The 18,023-nt window shown below is 45.9% G+C and overlaps 2 protein-coding genes across 2 annotated transcripts; one reads left to right on the forward strand and one right to left on the reverse strand.

Annotated features, from left to right (window-relative positions):
- Positions 1-215: 215 nt before the first annotated feature.
- On the reverse strand, positions 216-8,632 carry LOC135805912 (DNA replication complex GINS protein PSF1-like). The gene is made up of 8 exons (XM_065320032.1): positions 8,199-8,632; positions 4,910-4,992; positions 3,355-3,438; positions 2,553-2,643; positions 2,143-2,223; positions 1,622-1,654; positions 1,104-1,178; positions 216-874 (listed from the first exon to the last, which is right to left on the reverse strand). Exons 1-8 carry the CDS (start codon positions 8,277-8,279, stop codon positions 809-811), a joined length of 594 nt encoding a protein of 197 aa, XP_065176104.1. The 5' UTR covers positions 8,280-8,632; the 3' UTR covers positions 216-808.
- Positions 8,633-8,773: 141 nt separating this feature from the next.
- Positions 8,774-14,171, forward strand: LOC135805913 (NHP2-like protein 1). Its single transcript, XM_065320033.1, has 5 exons — positions 8,774-8,910; positions 8,993-9,119; positions 9,804-9,907; positions 12,646-12,679; positions 13,697-14,171. The coding sequence occupies exons 1-5, from the start codon at positions 8,908-8,910 to the stop codon at positions 13,819-13,821; spliced, it is 393 nt and encodes a 130-aa protein (XP_065176105.1). The 5' UTR covers positions 8,774-8,907; the 3' UTR covers positions 13,822-14,171.
- The last annotated feature ends 3,852 nt before the right edge of the window (positions 14,172-18,023 follow it).

Below are 18,023 nucleotides of genomic sequence, written 5' to 3' on the forward strand. Positions count from 1 at the left end.
ATGTGCTATGAAGCCATGAATGGCATGATGCTGTGGTTAGTGAAACACTGAAAACTCATTTTCCGCCATACCAACAGAATTTGTATTCAGTGTAACCAGGTAACCCAACCCGTACTCCCTGGTCTGAATACTTGCACGTGTCGACTCTCTACCAGGGTCTGTTTCTTCTCATCACCAACCAACACCAGCGCCACTGTATCTGCGCCGAACAAAAATGAGATACAGGATATCTTCATCATTCAGAACAGAAAGAAAAAGACACAGCTATAATATCAGCATGACCCGTCAACAGTTTAAAAACAGAAAAAGAGATGATGAATATTCATATCTAGAATCCAGAATAAGACGGCAGTAGAGAGTATAAAATAGCAGTGATGACCAGCATCACTAGTTAGGAGGTTGAAAACAAACAACAGCAAAACAAACAAAACAAAAGACAGCTTGATCGTGACCTTCCTGCAAGCTGAATTACACTGGACTATCAGTCTGTGCCTATGGTATCTTCCTCTACTTCTGAAGAATGTGCAAAGTGTGTGTAGCCCAGGGCAAGTTGACAAGGATAGCATGGGATCCATTGCACAACGGAATGACTGATCCACGCTTTCTTGTCGTAGCAGGCATGGCAGTGACATGCTTCGAAGAAATTTATTCCAGAAAGCCGGGGGCACAGAATAACCGTAGACATGGCAGCAGCACACGCACCGCCGTAGTTTCAATCAGGGATGAGCTGCATGGGAACATTCTCTGCACGAAATGGCGAATGTTCAAAGATGAATACTTCTGTCTTCTGGTGTTGCCGTAACACGCTTCATGAGATTTGCTCCAACACACCCTGGTGAATAAGTTGCTCACAATCAGTTCGGCGCAGATAATGCTGAAGGAACATGCCAAGAAGACAAACAGAGGAAATAACAATTTTGTTGCTGTCAGGAGTTAGGAACAACAATATCGTTCAAGTTCATCTGGCCGTGCATACTATATTCACAGAGAAGAATAACGATACTCGAGCATACGTATCAACGATCAATGCCCTGCAGACCATTGACCATCATACTGAACAAGGTATGATCCATGAACGTCCATCTAAGTTGTAGTCAGATTACCTGGCTATTTTTTGCTAGTTGCACAGAGTGGCCATCCTCCGTCTCCATCTCACCGTAGTCTTGGACACATCTCACCTACAAGTTAACAAGTTACACATGCCAAAAGATAGACAGACAGACAGGCAGAGAGAGAGAGAGAGAGAGAGAGAGAGAGAGAGAGAGAGAGAGAGAGAGAGAGAGAGAGAGAGAGAGAGAGAGAGAGAGAGAGAGAGAGAGAGAGAGAGAGAGAGAGAGAGAGAGAGAGAGAGAGAGAGAGAGAGAGAGAGAGAGAGAGAGAGAGAGAGAGAGAGAGATCCACAACAAACAATGGACAACACCTGCCAAGCACACAACCTTGAATACACCTAACGAAGAAATTCAATCACCACTATCTCATCGCAGAACCAACAACACAGGCAGAAGCTGAAAACCAATGTAGAAGATAGTGTTATGAACAGACCAGATACTACATGTACTACATGGACATCTATGCCTCTGAAGACACAGCAACAAAGCAAAACCCGTACGCCATATCTTACCTCAATGAAAAGATTTTTGGGTGGCTTCAGGTGCTGCAATGCAGAAGGCATATACAAATAGGCATCAATGATCACCCCTACAATAAATGTTCTCTCACACTACAGCACACCTACTTCCAAAGGAGTTTAAATTAAATCACAGACACTCCGCCAGCTCAGGCACACTGGCTCTTCATCAGGTAAAACAAAGCAGGTGAACATCGCTCAATCATACAAAAAAAAAACCCCACAGCACAGCAGGTACAGGGGTAGCAAGTGAAACCCAACATCATGAATAACAGTCTCAGAGCTGCTCAGCACTACAGAAGCACAGGGCTGTGCAGTGAATGCAGCTCTCCTCTATTCATGACACTGGATGTCACCTGCCATCATTGTACATACATTGATACTCAATCTGCGGACATTAATATTAAACCGAAGAAGAACATCATTGTTTCAAAGTACCAGCAAGAAACAGAGCAGAGCAGGCGAATGTACTACACGCAGTAACAATGTTTCGAAAGCCAGGCGGATACGCTTACCTGTGTAAGGTCAACGCCTGTGTCCCCCACTGACTGCATGTATGTAGCTAGCGATCTGCTGTACTTTCCAAACCAGTCAATCTTTATCACAACAACAGTAGTAGCAGCAGCAACAACAGCACAACAGCAATTGATGTGAGTTGGAGTGCAATTGTCGATCGTGTCCCACTGTCACGGAGCCACTCACCGACTCAGGCAACCCTTTCTATAGTCCCCTGAGTCACTGACTGGCTGAATGCACGCATACGAACACAGCACACACAGCGTGAAAGACAGGGTGCCGGTACATTGCACATGTATGGATGAACACCATAGTATAACTCAGCTACACCCAGGAGTGCCACTGGTGGGCAAGGAAATTCAGAAGATAGGACATCAAGCATTGTTCTAACAAAGAAAGGGCTCAATACCTCTCCATCGTTTAGTGCTTCACGAAGCTCAGCTGGAATGATGCTGCCCTGGTTCCAACGCACCAATCGTAATCGTTGCATCCGGTTGTAGCTGTAACAAATGTGGATAAGCAGAGTGTCCATGAATCACAACACAGTGCTGTATAGTAGTCCACGTATAGAATTCCTCTGCACTTGAACCAGATATCACAGACACAATGTGTTACTTTATGCAAGTGGCTAACGAAACAGCCACAGAAACGCATATAGATGGTGCTCAATAGAACTGTTACATGTTAAAGTGACAAGTATGTGCAAGGTGGGTATTTGTTCCAAGTGCCCGCACATGACAAGGTAGTATGAGAATTGCATAGAGAGACGCTCCATTCCTTCTGTAGACACATTCCTTCAGTTCAGCGAAAATCGAGCATAGCCATGCACTGAAAACTGCCTTTACGATGTATCTATGTTCCGAGATATTTTTGCTAGGAGGGCATCATGCCGATACTAACAAGTGAAAAATCAACTTCAGCAGTGTGTATATGTATGTGGCCACAGTGCCCCACAACATTTGTAAAAATGTCCGATATGGAAGACAAATATTTCTAAAATATTGGTCTTCCAGATCAGAGATTTTTGGTGCATAAGCCCCCCGCACCGAAATAGAAAGCGATTTTCTTTAGTCAAATATACATCGGAATGTAGATTGTGCTGTTCTTGCCACTCATCCTGGGTCGTATGCGAATGCATGTGACCACTTTTTCGCTCATGATGCCCAACCCTGATAATGAATAACCTCTTTAACGTTGCTAGCTGATCTTACATGTAAGCAAGAAGGCAGCGTTTGTTTCGTTCAATGGCCGCGTGACGAGCGTAAATGCCGGCCAATAACAGCTGGCCTTCCTCCCTGAGCAAATAAGAGACAAGGGAAAACAAAAGTAGAAAAGAACACATGGATGTTGTGATCAGCTGCAGTGGAGTCTGTATTCCACATGTAGTATACTGAAACGAGGGAGAAAGATATCAAACAAAAAAATAAAAAATAAGGCCAAACTAAAAAAAAGGTGTGTGGTTCGACTAACATGGACATTTTTTTACGGGCGGGTGGGCGGATTTTTTTTAAAATATATTTTTTAGTACATGTAAATACACTGTACTGCCTTTAGACACCCAGTACATCGGCATTATTACGCAGTGTTATGCCATACATGTTGTATAAAGGGATCACTGGCTAATACTTGGAAACATTGTGTGGCAGAAATGTGACTTAGAAGTATGTGTGACTCAGCCCTCCGGACCCAATGAACAGTGCTATGGCAGATGTGTTGAGTAAAGAGTATGGTGGCAAATCGTGAAATCTACATTAATTAATTGGAGCATTGTACAGCAGAAACGGTAAAGGGAAAACAGACTGTGACTTGTAATGGGGAGAAAGACTTAGTTTTTGGTGCAGTATGCTCTACTACGGTCCTTCATCCCAAAACAGAAGGCCGTCCTTAATCTGGAACGAGGCAATCACTCTCAACCGGACGGTCACTTCAAAATAAGTCTCGCCAGTCTGCCGGTGGTCGTATCGAGTAGACTCTACTACCAGCACAAGGCAGCAGTCGTACCACTCACTGCACTGCACTGCAGTACACCTACAAGTCAAGTCCAAAAGGAGCCGCCTGCGTCCGCAGACTCACGCTGCACAGCACGTAGACGTGTTCAGTCCACGTACGTCAGTCACACGACAGCCCGCCGAAAAAAAAGTTACGGTCGGGCTGAAAAATGTACGGTCGGTCGGGTGAGTCGAACCACAGACTTTTTTCAGTGTGGCCTAAGAAATAAACATTGGCCAATATAGGGGATTCACACACAAAACCACGGCTTTGGAAAAGTTGTTACGGAAACCATGGTACGGCGGTATGCAGAACTTCACGGATTAGCATTACCGCTCCAGCGGAAACTCAATCCGCTGCCTCCAAAATTTTGGGAGCGGCACTCTCGCTTCTGCGGAAAACAGCACCGTCTGCTGACTTGCTATGAGAAATTTGTATGCGTATGATATCCATGCAACAAAAAATGCATGGAAGATAGTCAATGACCTCATGGATTTACCGCACTGTCTGCACCATAGTCCAATCACTCTCATTTTCCTGCTAAATGGACGCTTGCCCTGTCTGTATGCGTGACCATACACACGGGGTTCCGCTGCAGAGGCGAAAGCCTCGCTGCCGCAGAACCTCGCCACCGAAGCGGAACCCCCGTGCATGTGTGACCGGGCCCCTTAGATGGAAACTAGTTGGATGATTGCAGAGTGATTGAGAAAGAGGGGGTCGCCTCTAAAGTCTAAACCGCTCTGTATTACATTTAATCTGCCATACAGTGATACTTACTTCTGGCCAGCCTCGGCTGCTTCCACACAGTTCTGGTCATAGAGTGCACGCACCTCTTCTAGAATTTGCCTCACTTCATCATCCTGCATCAGCAGCAGCACCAAAGAAACAGATAACATCCATTAATTTAGGCAAGCGGACAGCATGCTCAACATGTACGGTCCTGCTCAATGAAATCCAGTCGTATCACTCAAGTACGCACCGGTGTAGACCTGCGAACACTGGGCTGCAAAATAATGCAAGGCGCAAACTTGAGTGACACGACTGGATTTCATTGAGCAGTACTGTACATGCGTTGCAAGACACGTATGGAACTTGATATCTAGTCTGGTATAGTGGAACTAATCTACAAGTAGTACCTTTGTACCTAGTAAATCACGCGTTCCACATACATTTCGTACTACGTACAATGAAGGCAAGCGGCTGATGACTGGCATAAGCTGAGTGGCTTTCTGCCAGGGAGTGAGTGCTATTTTTATTACTCAACTGCTTGCTAAAAAATGAGCTGGGAAAATACGACGTGGACACTACACCATGCAATGTGAGTGTTCACCGTTGGCGGTCCCCACAGAAAGTGTATCCAGCAGAGTTGCACTCTTGGGAGTTTATGCACTCTTGGTATTACCAAGAGTAGATAAACAAGAGTGTGCAACTCGCGGATGGGTAGGCCCATGGCGGAATTTTTTGTTGACGTAATCTTTTCGACGACGCACGCGCTGCGAGTCTTTTGGAAAGTGTTCCCTCGTGCTCTTGACCGGGCTTTACATTGCAAGGAGGGTGCCCAGCACGTGCTCTCACACTGCTCTGCGGCAAAATGCGCGTTTCTTTGAAAAAAGGTGACAACAACAAAAAATTCCGCCGTGGGCGGGGGTATCTGCAAATTGTGCAGGAGAGATCCGGAGTTGCACACTCTTGTTTATCTACTCTTGGTATTACGCATGACGGTAAATGCACTTGGATCCTGGGTCGGAGGCATTGATGCCGACATCCTTTTTCTGCATCATGTCCTCACCCACTTACTGCGGCGTGGGGAGGCCATAAGAGGAATCATTCTCAGTCTACCCAGATCTGGGATTTCAAGGTGTGTCCGCCGTTGGGCAGTTCAATACAGTCGATTCCACTTGTAAGGAACTTGCACATAGCGAATTTCGTGATACAGTGAACCAGTGTCCATTTCCCTGTTTGAATCCGTACAAAAATTGACCGTTTATAGCGAACCAAATCTTGTAGGGCCGCATGTAAACCAAGTGCAATCATACTGTCATGGGCCACATGCCATGCATGACTTGCTGTTTGAATGGTGTGCGTGCATTTCTGTTATAGCAAACTTCGGCTATAACAAACTAATTCTCCTGCAGAATGGTGTTTGTTGTATCAGGAGTCGACTGTATTCATCTTTCCATGATTCATATGGAATCGTTCTCCCTTCTCCCAGGGAGACCTATGTGACCCTATTCTGTCAGTTAGCAAGTACTACAACTTGTAGTACAGTTGTAGTACCAGTACAAGTGAGCGAGTGTGTAGGTGTGTGAGCGCACGCGTTTGTGTGTGTGTGCGAGCATTGTCTATGGAGTGACTGCCCTGGCCGTCCTTCTTTATGGCTCTGAGAGTTGGACCGTTAGGCAGCGTGATGTCCGTCGCCTGGAGTCCTTTCATCTGCAGTGCGTACGTTGCATCCTGAAGGTCAATCATGGCCGGCAGATAGAGGGGCACATTTCCTCTCTCCAGGTGCGCAAAATGTGGGGCGATGTGGAGGAGATCGCGGATAAAGTCAGAGTCCGCCGACTTCGATGGCTTGGCCACGTGTCCCGCATGCAAGATCGCATCCCTCGCTAGCTGCTGTACGGCGCGTTACTGTCCAAACGTCCACCGCATGGACCCCGTAAGCGCTGGAAGGACTCCGCAAAGTGCGACTTGATGGCTGTTGGCGTTCCTCTGGAGCAGCTTGGTGACATCGTCCAAGATCGACAGGGATGGCGGGTCACCTGCCGTGACGCTGTCGACGCTATTGTCCAGTCCCGCATGGAGCCTGTGGCGAAGCCCCTCATCTGTGGTACTTGTGCGCGCAGTTTTTGTCGGCCACAGGATATTGCGAGGCACAAATGTAACGCTGTTCGCGCAGCCCGCGCGCGCTGAGTCTGGCGTTCCCCGCCCTGTGTACAACACGTCTCCTGGTCTGTCCCTTATGGGGCCACATAGCCAGTCATGGCAGTGGAAGAATGAAGGAAGGTGTGTGCGTATTTTGTGTGTGTGTGTGTGTGTGTGTGTGTGTGCTATACGGTTCGGAGTGCTGGGTCCCCCTTCAGGACTTGCAACGCCTGTCCACCTTCCATATGCGTTGCGTCCGCTCCATCCTTGGTGTGTCGAGACAGCAGATGTGAGATGCCCACATCAGCAATGCTGAACTATTGCGTATGTGGGGCGATCAGGAGACCATCACCTGTAAGCTTCGGCATCGTCGGCTAGAGTGGCTAGGTCACCTGGCGCGCATGGATGACACCCGCATGCCGAAGTGCCTTCTGTTTGGCCAGCTCCCACCTGTCAGACCTGCCCATGGACCAAGGAAACGGTGGAAGGACTGCGTGTCGGTCGATCTTCGCCATAACCAAATTGTGAACTGGTACCAGACCGCTAACACATCTCGCATGGAATGGCGATGTAGATACCAAGACCAGGATAAGGAACTGGCCGCAGCAGCCTCCGTTGAGTGCCCCATCTGTGGAAAGGTCTGCTCTAGACCAAGCGATCTTAAGCGCCACAAGTGCACAGCGGAACGTCGCAAGCCAGTCCAGCAGCAGCGTGGTGCATGTCAATGCGCAGATTGTGGGAAAGGGTACCGTAGCAGGGGTGGACTCGCTGTGCACAGGTGTCAGCCTACCTCAATGGCTAGCCAGCCCGCTCCTTGTAGACCTCGCCAGAACCGCCCAACAACGGATGAACGTGCCAAGTTTCCACTACTGTGTCAGCACTGCTCTCGGAGATTTCGGCAGTCCAGGGACCGGACCCGGCACCGGCGTGTTTGCTCCTCTCCCTCCTCCCGCAATGGGACCACGTAACCTTTACGGCAGTGGGTCAACAGGACAGGACAGGTGCGTGTGTGTGTGTGTGTGTGTGTGTGTGTGTGTGTGTGTGTGTGTGTGTGTGTGTGTGAGTTTAGAGCCTCAGCGTGAGGAAGCCATCGCTATCATTGCTACGGCAATGGGCGTTCAAGGTTCAAGGTGTGTGTGTGTGTGTCACGAAGAAACAATGAATTGCCTTGCAAGAGGACACCTTCCATACATATACTCACATTATAAGGTGGAAGGTCTCTATTCTCACATCGCTGAAGCTCCTTAAGGAGCTCAACGGCCCGATCCCCAAACATACTCATGGTTCTCGATCGCCTGAGACACTGACACACTCAATCTACACTGCGATATGGTTTCCTCAGTGACTGTGGAGGAAACTTTCCTCCACACGTTTCAGAACCAGCCGGTTTCAGATATCATGTGGTCGTCGTTCACAAATGCTTTGGGGCAAGTACTCGTAGCCCCATATAATAAGCAGTCAAGATCGAGTGCATAAGCAATGGTGCACAAAGCAAATACACGGGGTTGTACTTAGAGAAGTCTATCTACAAGGCTTTGCTCAAAGTCAAAGACGGCAGGTTAAGAAAACAACTCTCTTTGGTGTTTGCATTTGCTGGAGAGTCGTGGATTTGAGCTTTTTCACTTTTGACTTTTGTCATTCGTCCGATATTCAGCTTTCGCGTTTGATTTGAAACTGTGTGATGACGTTCTTGTCGCGCGGGAAAGACAAATTTTCACAATTTTTGTACATAAAAACATCATGAGCATGCCCTAGGAAACGGAAAATGGCGTCAGAAATTAGCGCTTTGAGTCGGAAAATGAAATCTTGCTTTGCGATTGAAGACCGTAGCAACGTGGAGACCACGGGGAGAAGGCCCTGACATCACAAACGCAGTCTGTTGACTTTCGCGTGCCTTTCGATTTTTCACAATGGTAGGGCTTCTGTCTGCCCTGGACGGCTGCTATTGGACTTTCCGGAGTATTGACAAGGGATGTATTGTGTGTTGTTTGCTAGGCGGCTAAGGACGGTGATGTTAACCCGAAGGCTTACCCCCTGGCTGACCAGGAGCTCACTTCGAAATTAGTAGATTTATTGGAGCAGTCAGTAAATTACAAGCAGCTCAAGAAGGGTGCAAACGAAGGTAAGCGATGATTGTTGCTTAGCTATTGCGTGCTGGTAGTGCATTACTAATAGAGCTCGCCTTCGAGTTCTGGACAGTTGTCGACCATTCACGAAATATTTTCAAAATGCAAGATTTCCCACTTTTTTTGCTAATTTTCGATGTTTGGCGGTATAGCTGGGGACGGTATGGTATTCCAGCGTCCTCGTAACCGAACAATGCAATGCATATACATGTAGCCACTTTCATATTCCCTGCATAACTCAACACTTAACTCAGTCTCAATTCGGATTTCTACCATTCATCATTATCCAATGCGACGGACCCCACGATAGGCGGTCAGCCTTTGGGTCATCCTAATAAAGTTATTATTATTTAATATTATTATCATTAATTTTAGCTATGTTGTCAGAATACCCTCAGCACAAATTATTGACCGTGGCTTGAGTAAAAACGGCTTTAGCCAGCCAATGATATCCGGTTGTGGCAGTAAGAGTATTTGCCACACGCACTCTCTTTCACGCACACATACACACACCCTTCCTTTGCCCACTACTACAATAGGCTGTGTGTCCCCAAAGGGGTGACTTCAAGAACCCCCCCCCCCCCCCCCACACACACACACAGAAGTGGACGGATTGTAATGAATAGCTAGTCTCTCACACGTTTGCTATGGGTTTCTCCGTCCTTTTTTTGTTCCCACAGCAACGAAATGCCTCAACCGCGGTATTGCAGAGCTGATTGTGATGGCTGCTGATGCAGAGCCACTAGAAATCCTCCTTCACTTGCCTCTTTTATGTGAAGATAAGGTATGGTGACTGAGGTGTTGTGTGTGCATATGGTAGTTACTCTAATTTCAGAGATTTTCGGTGCTCAATATTTTCGGTATGCGAGCAAAAGGCTTGGTTAGGTGAACAGAAATTTTCGGTAAGGAGAAGCAGTTCCCTATTGGATTATGTGTGTTAGTGTTTGTTCGGTGTATTGAAATTTTTAGGTATGAAACAGCTGCACTGAAAGTACCGAAGATAAAAGTACACCGAAAATTTATGAAATCACAGTATCTGAAAACCGTGCGTGAACGTGTTATTGTATTATACTGTAGCAGTTGTGTGTGTAGGTGTGTTATGCTCTATAAAGCAGGCTTCACTGTAAGAGTTTTGCATGGCTAGGCATGGTGTGCAGCAGCCCCTAATTGTACCAAGAGTGCATAAAACGAACAAGTTTTCAGCTCGAATGGGTTGCTGTCGTGGTGGAATTCCTGAATTACATCATCAGAAAAGGTCAGAACCTGGTCACTCTTGGTTTCATGTACACCCGCACTGCAACAACACAGCACACGACCACATCAACCTCGAAGCTTGGACATTGTATATGTGTTTTGCCTTCATCGTGTAACAATAACTGCTGTATTGTATGCATGGCGTACCTGACAGTATCACCTTGAACATGGGGATGTATACAAAAAAAGTGACAGTACACATGAATGCTGTGGCGGAAAGTTGCGCCGGAAACGCATACCAAGACCAGACAGGGAATGCCGTGAAGTGATCTTCAAGCTTTGTTGGCATGCGAGAAGCATGCACACTACTTGTTAGGACTCATTTTTGCTCCCCAGAGTTGGGGTTGGATTTCACCTGCTGCTGCTGTAATCTTCATTGCACTGATTGCATCGCTCAAGGAACCATAGCAACTCATTGGCTGCAGAACCTTAGCTTGGCTCAACTTTTGGGGGATGAGGTCGGTGAGCAGCAAAAGTTATGTCTGAGAGTTGCAGATTTATACAAGTTCAGGGCTCACGGTTGTGTACAAATACGTGGGCGCCATTTTGTTTCTGGCCAGCTCACGCGACCACAGCTCGACCACCCCTTGTACACAAACTCTAGCCATCTCGCAGAGCATTTTCAGTGCGACACATGCCTCTTCAAAATAGAATAAGGTAGCACGGGTAGACAGTACGACACTGAAAATTTGGGTGGAACCAGGCAAGATGTGGACTAGGGGTTCAACCGAAGGAATTTTTGATTTTGGCCCCGGGAAACTAAAGATATTGTCACAAAGTCCGTGAATGCTCTACAGCGATCCCTTCATCTAGGGAAAAATCGCTTCGGTTAAACTGGAGCTTAGTATCTCCTTAAGATTTTGAGCCATCGATTGTCAAAATCGGCCAATATTGTGCTACCTTATACTGTTTTGAAGTGAGCTAAGTCGGCAGGGGCGCACGCGAACTCCCGTGCGCGACGACAAGGAAGGAAGCCTGTGCATATGCGTTGTACGATGCGGAAACTACACCAGCAAGGCGTTTTTTGCAATGTTTCCTCCGTGACAGACAAACTCTTGAAATATTATTGACCGTTTGCTGTCTCGCTCATCGGCGCTCTACTGCTGTGTGCTTCAGCAGCTATGGCGAACCGAAAATACATGACCAGTACAACGGCGAAGCCATTTGATTCGTCCTCTTGCAACGAAAGAGAGTGGCAAATCAAATAATTCACATCTCTCCATCGTCACTTCTCACAGCAGCGTGGCACGGCTCTTTCACTCGTGTAAGTGCATTTACAAAACGCTCTGAGAACAGAGATAACGAACTAGAACACGGTGTGAGTCTTTGCTTCATTCCATCAAGGAGCTCTTGTCTCCTACCTCTCCTCACCTGCGCCAGTGCACCAGCGGACGACATAGATGTCGATCCCTTTCTCAGCAAAGACTCGGCGGCAGAACTCGCGACTTCTCATCGCAGGACTCAGCGTGCGAACGAACTGTCTGAAGCCTTCGGCTTACGAGGCCAGCACTGCTCGCAACACACTCGCTCGGAAAGAAGCAATAACAACGACAGTGAACGGCAACCAAAGTGAAACACAAGTCCCCAGCCGGTCTCCGTCTTCCTCAGTTCTACTTCTTCTTGTCAGTCACCAGGTCACTGCAACTCTCTCGAGTCCTTGCTGTGCTCCGCGCCGCGTAGGCGTGCACTGCCGCGTGCATAGCTCGAGTCACGCGAGCTCATTTCTATGGTGATCAGATTTCAAGATGTCCTCCCACGTAATCGAGTTTTGGCATCCCAACCGTGAGCCCTGAAGTTGTACCCTGGTACTGTGTATGGAACTGCCAGGGAGTTGTACACACCGATTTGTATGACTCCGCTGAAACTCCGTTTACACGAGACATAAAATACCAGAGAACTCCTCCGGCATTTTTAATGATTATGCAGCATCCTGCCGGTCATCACGAATAGTACTTTATTGCCCATCATCGTTATATCTGGGGTACTTTATACTGAAGTTCTACTCTAGTATACCTGGGGTACCTTTGACCCAAGTGAAGCACAATAGATCAATTCTGGCTGAGAAGTGAGAAGTGCACAGCCTTGGCTTTCGAAACTCTGGATAATGTCCTGGAGTGTGACCCTGATCTATTCATTGCATTTTAATTTCCACAGTAAAGTTGCTTTTTTGTTTGAGAACAAAGTGGCCTAATATAATCACCGGGTTCAATAATTTTGTATGAGACCTGTGATGCTAAGAATTGCAATGCGTTTGCCCTTTGTCTACAGAACGTACCATACGTGTTCGTCAGAAACAAGCAAGGTAAGCTTTGGCGTTTTGAGTATGGCTGTTACTGAAGCATGCAGTTGATATTATTTGTATTCTTCAACTTTTGATTTACTGTAGAACTGTTATAATTGTAGTCTTTTGGGGAAGTCAGAGTGAAAGAATTCCACGGCAATGACAGATTTCCTTCAGGTAGAGGAGACGGCTCGATACCGGGACGTTTTGACAGCCAAATTTGTATAGACCCAAACCGATCATCAGCGTTGATTTTTCACTCGAAATATGTTTGTGGAAGGAAACTGGCATGTTGAAGTTTGCTCTGGGGCCAGAGTCAACCGAACTGAGCCACTCCTTTGTGTTGACCCATTGCCTCCAAGTTGCCCAATTTTTCGCTTCAAAAAAGTTCAAATCAGAGGTGGCTCCAAACCGGACACGTTTTAGAGTGCACGTCAAATTCACTCTGGGTCTGAAATTAGGTAATTGCTATCGCTCCACGACGGCCAGTACAGAGTAACAATAAGCCTTGTGTGTGCTTCCATTAGTTTTGATTGGTATGCGGTGCTTTATTGGCGAGAGGCGAGCCGCTGTTTACCTGCGACAAGAAGTTGATTTTTCGAAAGTCGTAAAACTCAAGTCGCAGTGCGAAGCAACACGTCAAAAACTCACCTGCTTGATATGGCGCTTCTGGTCATCGCAGAGCCATGAAATTTTGGCTCGGAGTATAACACATAGTAGTCTCACTGTGACATATGTTTTCTAATCAAAATACCAAGAGAGAAAGTGAATATTGAGTCCGTTCCGGTTTGCAACCGGTGTCCTATTTGAAACCGTCCCCTCTACCACCTGAGTTTACAGGAATGTTGCTACCATCTCCGTGGGCTCTCTCTGTGGTCACTTGGTACAGGCTTTTGCTCGATTCAAGATGACGGCTTGCTTTGAGACTTTATACACAACAAAATTCCATATTTGTTGTTGCTTAAAAATAACTTTTGGCACCCTCGGTTTCTTGCCTGTTTCTGATGTTGTTGTTTCTGCCTTTGATGCTGCACACAGCTCTTGGTCGTGCTTGCGGAGTAACCCGTCCAGTTATTGCGTGCGCCATCACGCAACACGAGGGATCTCAACTTCAGAACACCATCAGAGCAACACAGCAGGCAGTGGAGAAGCTCCTCATTTAAATCACTTCATGTCATCTTGGGTGTGTGCTTCCTTGGTGTGTCGGTTGGTGGCAATGCAGCTGAGAGCTGGCTGTCCGGGCCAGTCACTTGTTGCAAGTTTTGCATGGTGCTTGATCGTAGGCTATGTGGACAGCTAACTCCCAGCCGCATTCGACAGGAATACATGTTTTTACTCCTCATTTTAGCCAGGAGTACATAACTGACAGGCACTATCGTATGAGCAGCTTTTATGTTTGGTGTGCTTACCAGTTGGCATGTGCTCATACAATAAGTGTTTGTCACGTGCTCTTGATACCATGTGTATCAAGAGATTGTGCTTATTAGTCTTGACAACGGCCGATATTCGTGAACTCTTTCTCTCTTGTGTTTGCAAGTAGGCCGTCCAGGCATTGACTCACCCCTGTAATACTCCGCATGGGTTTGGCAGTTTGTCCCGTGGTAGTGCGAGGGCATGTTTAGCTTCTCATCATCGGAATCAAAAGTACATAACCAAGAGTGTGCAACTCCTATCTTTAGGTGCGATGGTCTCAGCATGAGCAGACACATATTTATTATGATCCAGTACGAATCGTTTCTAAAGAAAATTATGATGTGCTGAACTTAGCCAGCTTTCTGAAAAATATTCCCAGGCTAACCCTTGGAAACAACTTTCTTTGGCGCGTGACGCTAATGTATCACTATGCTCTCTGGCTGCGTACGATGGCATCAGCTCCTTGAGAGAACAGGGACACACTTTTGTCCTAAACGAATTCCAACGTGGGCAGCTGTGGGATCGTCAAGTTAGTTGCACACTCTTGGCCTACGTGTAGTGTACAGTGTACTCTAGAAACTAAAAGTAAAGATCACATGTGCAGGGAGTACAGTCAGCTTTGCTAATACCGACAATTAGCGAATAACGACAGAATGTCCATGCCCAGAGCAAAATTCCATCCAACTGTAATACATATAATGAGACTTTGGTTATAACGACCCTTTTTGATGCCCCGCCAAGTGTCGTTATAAGCGAAGTAATTATTAGTTGACTGTAGACCAGGGAGTCGTAAAATACCTGTATTTTACGCCTCCTGCTGTAGACTATTGTAGTAAAACTTAGGCTTTCAGGCTACTGTAGTAATTATTATTATTATTATTGCATCATCATCTCGTGGCAAGCAATGCCAATATTGAATGGGAGAGGTGTGATAGCCATCCACGGCCAAATTAGCAAAAGAAAAGTAGTAAACATACATGTATAAGAAAGAAGATAACTCAAGAGATACGAATACACAGTGGCCCAGAACAAGTGAATACCTAGCGAAGTAAAGTAGCAAAAGTGGAAAGTCTGGAGGTCCTGTGACAGCAACGACCAATGTGTATAATTATGCCAAAAATGGAGGGGACTTCAGAAGAGTGGCTGTGGGAGAGATAGGGATAGTTGTTTATTCAGGGGCCATCAGCTCACTTGGTATGAGAGTAGAGCAACATTGTCCCAGTCAGGAAATCAACATTGTCCCAGTCAGGAAATCAACTTGTGTACCTACCCCTACATGTACATGTACCCCCCCCCCCACACACACACACACACACAGAATTCTGCGTTTGCCGGGTTACGACAGCAAATTGTAATCTTCAGTGGGAATTGCTAGTCAAAACAACAACCACACCAAGGCTTATTTTCATGCCAACAATTGCTGATATTCCGGCCTGGAAACGAAAACTCCAAGAAATGTCAGCTTGTACACTACAGACATCCCGGTTCCGTTGTATTGCATGCATTCATGAAGCCTGTTCCACACATTCGCGCAGACTTGTTATCACAGTCGTGGTAAATAATTGCGGATAAGACTGAGAGGGAGAGTGTTCATTCATTCATGTCTTATTTGACGGATTCTGCAAAAGTTTTTTTTTTCAACATCGTATTTCGTTGTATGCGCCGAAATCGCTTCACAGGTAGAAAATCGACAGGGGGCGGATCAACGGTACTTTACGGTAATTGCAAGCCCACGTATACGGTATTTGAGAACAGCCTCTTTTACGGGCAAAAGCAACACAATGATGAGAAACCAGGGTATGATAGGAAGATGATATTAATAATAGTACACAGGTGTGGAAAATATGTCTCCGGAGTGGCATTCTGCAAAAGTAAATGGATACACATGGGTGTGTTTCCTGAACGGATACAATTATTGCAGATCATAAGATGAGAGGAACGGGAAGTAAGTGCAGAGGTGAAGGAACTTGTATAGAACTAGCAGAAATACTGTTCAAGAAAACCTACAGGTAATGTACGTGAGAAACCGACTGCATTGCACTTACATGTATAGAAGGAACGCTACCCACATGCATACCATGTTAGTTTTCGTGGAGACATGAATCGGAAATCAACGCAATAAAGAATGCAAGTTGCACATTCAATACACACCATTCGCACAGGTTAGGTGTCCTGAAAGCCTATTCATAATCATTCCACAAATTTTTCCTGGATTAATCTTGAACCGGCCTTAGGATGCTTCCTTCCTGAAATTTGAGCAAATTGGAGAAGATACTAATGAACAACTAGCCTACAACAAGAGAGCCATACAGATGTAGAGTTGCATTTATCAAGAGTTCATATTGGGGGTTAACTTATACTCTTGAAGTTGATCATATGCAGACTACAGAGAGATAGAAAGCAAGAGTACACAACCGATGCACTCGTGTATACAAAGGGTGCACCTTTGGACATGTATTGTACATAGACTACAGTCAGACCTCGCTTATCCGGATCCCTCGCCATCCGGAAGAATATCGGTGGTTACCGATTTACAGCATATGTCATGCATACATACAGCATGCGTGTTCAATTATCCGGTTCCCTCGCCTATCCGGATATTTTTTGTGGAAAACGGATGTGTGCGGTTATGCGAGGTCTGACTGTACTAGAGTCCATAAATGTAAAATACAGGGCCAGAGGCAGCTCCCATGCCCACGGAGTGGTGAGGTGGAGTGCCCTGTTAAAGGGGGGGGTCCTCCCCAGAAAAAATATAGGAATTTAGAAGGCAAGCCCGCACTTTGGGCGCATTTCGGTACAAGTCTGATATTCCAATGCAGAATACACTACTGTAGTTTCAGACTGAGCATCTATGATGTTCACTGGATCATGGACGTAGAATGTTCCTGATGACAGGGAAGTCAGTTTTTTACGACTTCCTGTACAAAATCATACAGCGAAACGTTTTCCCCGGTTTTGGCCATTCCACATGACGTGGACAGACTTTTTGGGAAATTTGGTACGGCCATGGCCGCACCAATGGCACCGGCCCTGCAATAGCATGGACTCTGTATGCAATCGATCAATTATTAATTGCTTCCCCCAATCAGAGTATTTCACAGCGGGAGTTGAAAAAAAGGAACAATTTTGTTTGAAAATGCGATACAAATAGAACTGTTTTTGGTTATCCAAGGTTCTGTGACATTTCTACTATTCTAGCCAGATACCACCTAGCTTCTATCTCCTTACGTTTGAGATTCAAATTGTTTGTACTTATTTACAGATCATTACATAAGGTGTGCAGCCCGCTCTTAACAGACTGTTTTGTGACTACAATTGTAGAGTCAATTAATAAATGCCACGCACACAGCGTCAATCACCCGCTCGCAGGTTACTCTGTCTCTTGCTCTTCCCCCGGCTAATAACCGGTATGGCTTGTACGCATTAAGCTTCTTAGGTGCAGATCGCTGGAATTCGCTCCCTGCTTCTGTTCGTATTTGCTCCACGCTATCAGACTTCCGCTCATCCATACAAAAACATATAGGGTACCCCGTAAAAAGGCCCTAGGCCTGTACTGTGGGAATGCCCTATTCAAAATTTAATAAATAATAATAATAATTTGAAACTCGGATGTTGAGCCATAAATAAATGTAGAAAGGAAAAAGACATTATGGATACGAGTTAAGAGTAACCCTCCATCACTGTAACATGATACTTTATACAGTCAGAAAGTGCAATATCTAGGCACAAAACTGACAGAGTACTGAGACATTCGACGTCCTGACACCTAGCTTCAACACATCTCCGTAAATAATAATAATAATTTAATTTAATGCAAACCCAGAAAACCGGAAAATAAATGTAACCCAAAAGGAAAAAACGGAACATGATTGTTACACGTAACTATTATAATGGCATCAATTAAATATTTGTTCTATTCAAGTTATCGCATGATTGTACTTAACTCATCGAT

The sequence above is a fragment of the Sycon ciliatum genome, chromosome 1 (genome assembly GCF_964019385.1).
Source record: "Sycon ciliatum chromosome 1, ocSycCili1.1, whole genome shotgun sequence".
NCBI classification, from domain to species: Eukaryota; Metazoa; Porifera; class Calcarea; order Leucosolenida; family Sycettidae; genus Sycon; species Sycon ciliatum.

Coding starts and splice junctions, on each gene's coding strand:
- LOC135805912 (XM_065320032.1), bottom strand. CDS start 8,279: ATGAGTATGTTTGGGGATCGGGCCGTTGAGCTCCTTAAGGAGCTTCAG. Junction 4,993..8,198: donor GAGACCTTCCACCTTATAAT/GTGAGTATATGT, acceptor CTGCTGATGCAG/GATGATGAAGTGAGGCAAAT. Junction 875..1,103: donor AACTAGCAAAAAATAGCCAG/GTAATCTGACTA, acceptor ATGTTCCTTCAG/CATTATCTGCGCCGAACTGA.
- LOC135805913 (XM_065320033.1), top strand. Junction 9,120..9,803: donor CAAGAAGGGTGCAAACGAAG/GTAAGCGATGAT, acceptor TTGTTCCCACAG/CAACGAAATGCCTCAACCGC. Junction 12,680..13,696: donor GTTCGTCAGAAACAAGCAAG/GTAAGCTTTGGC, acceptor TGCTGCACACAG/CTCTTGGTCGTGCTTGCGGA.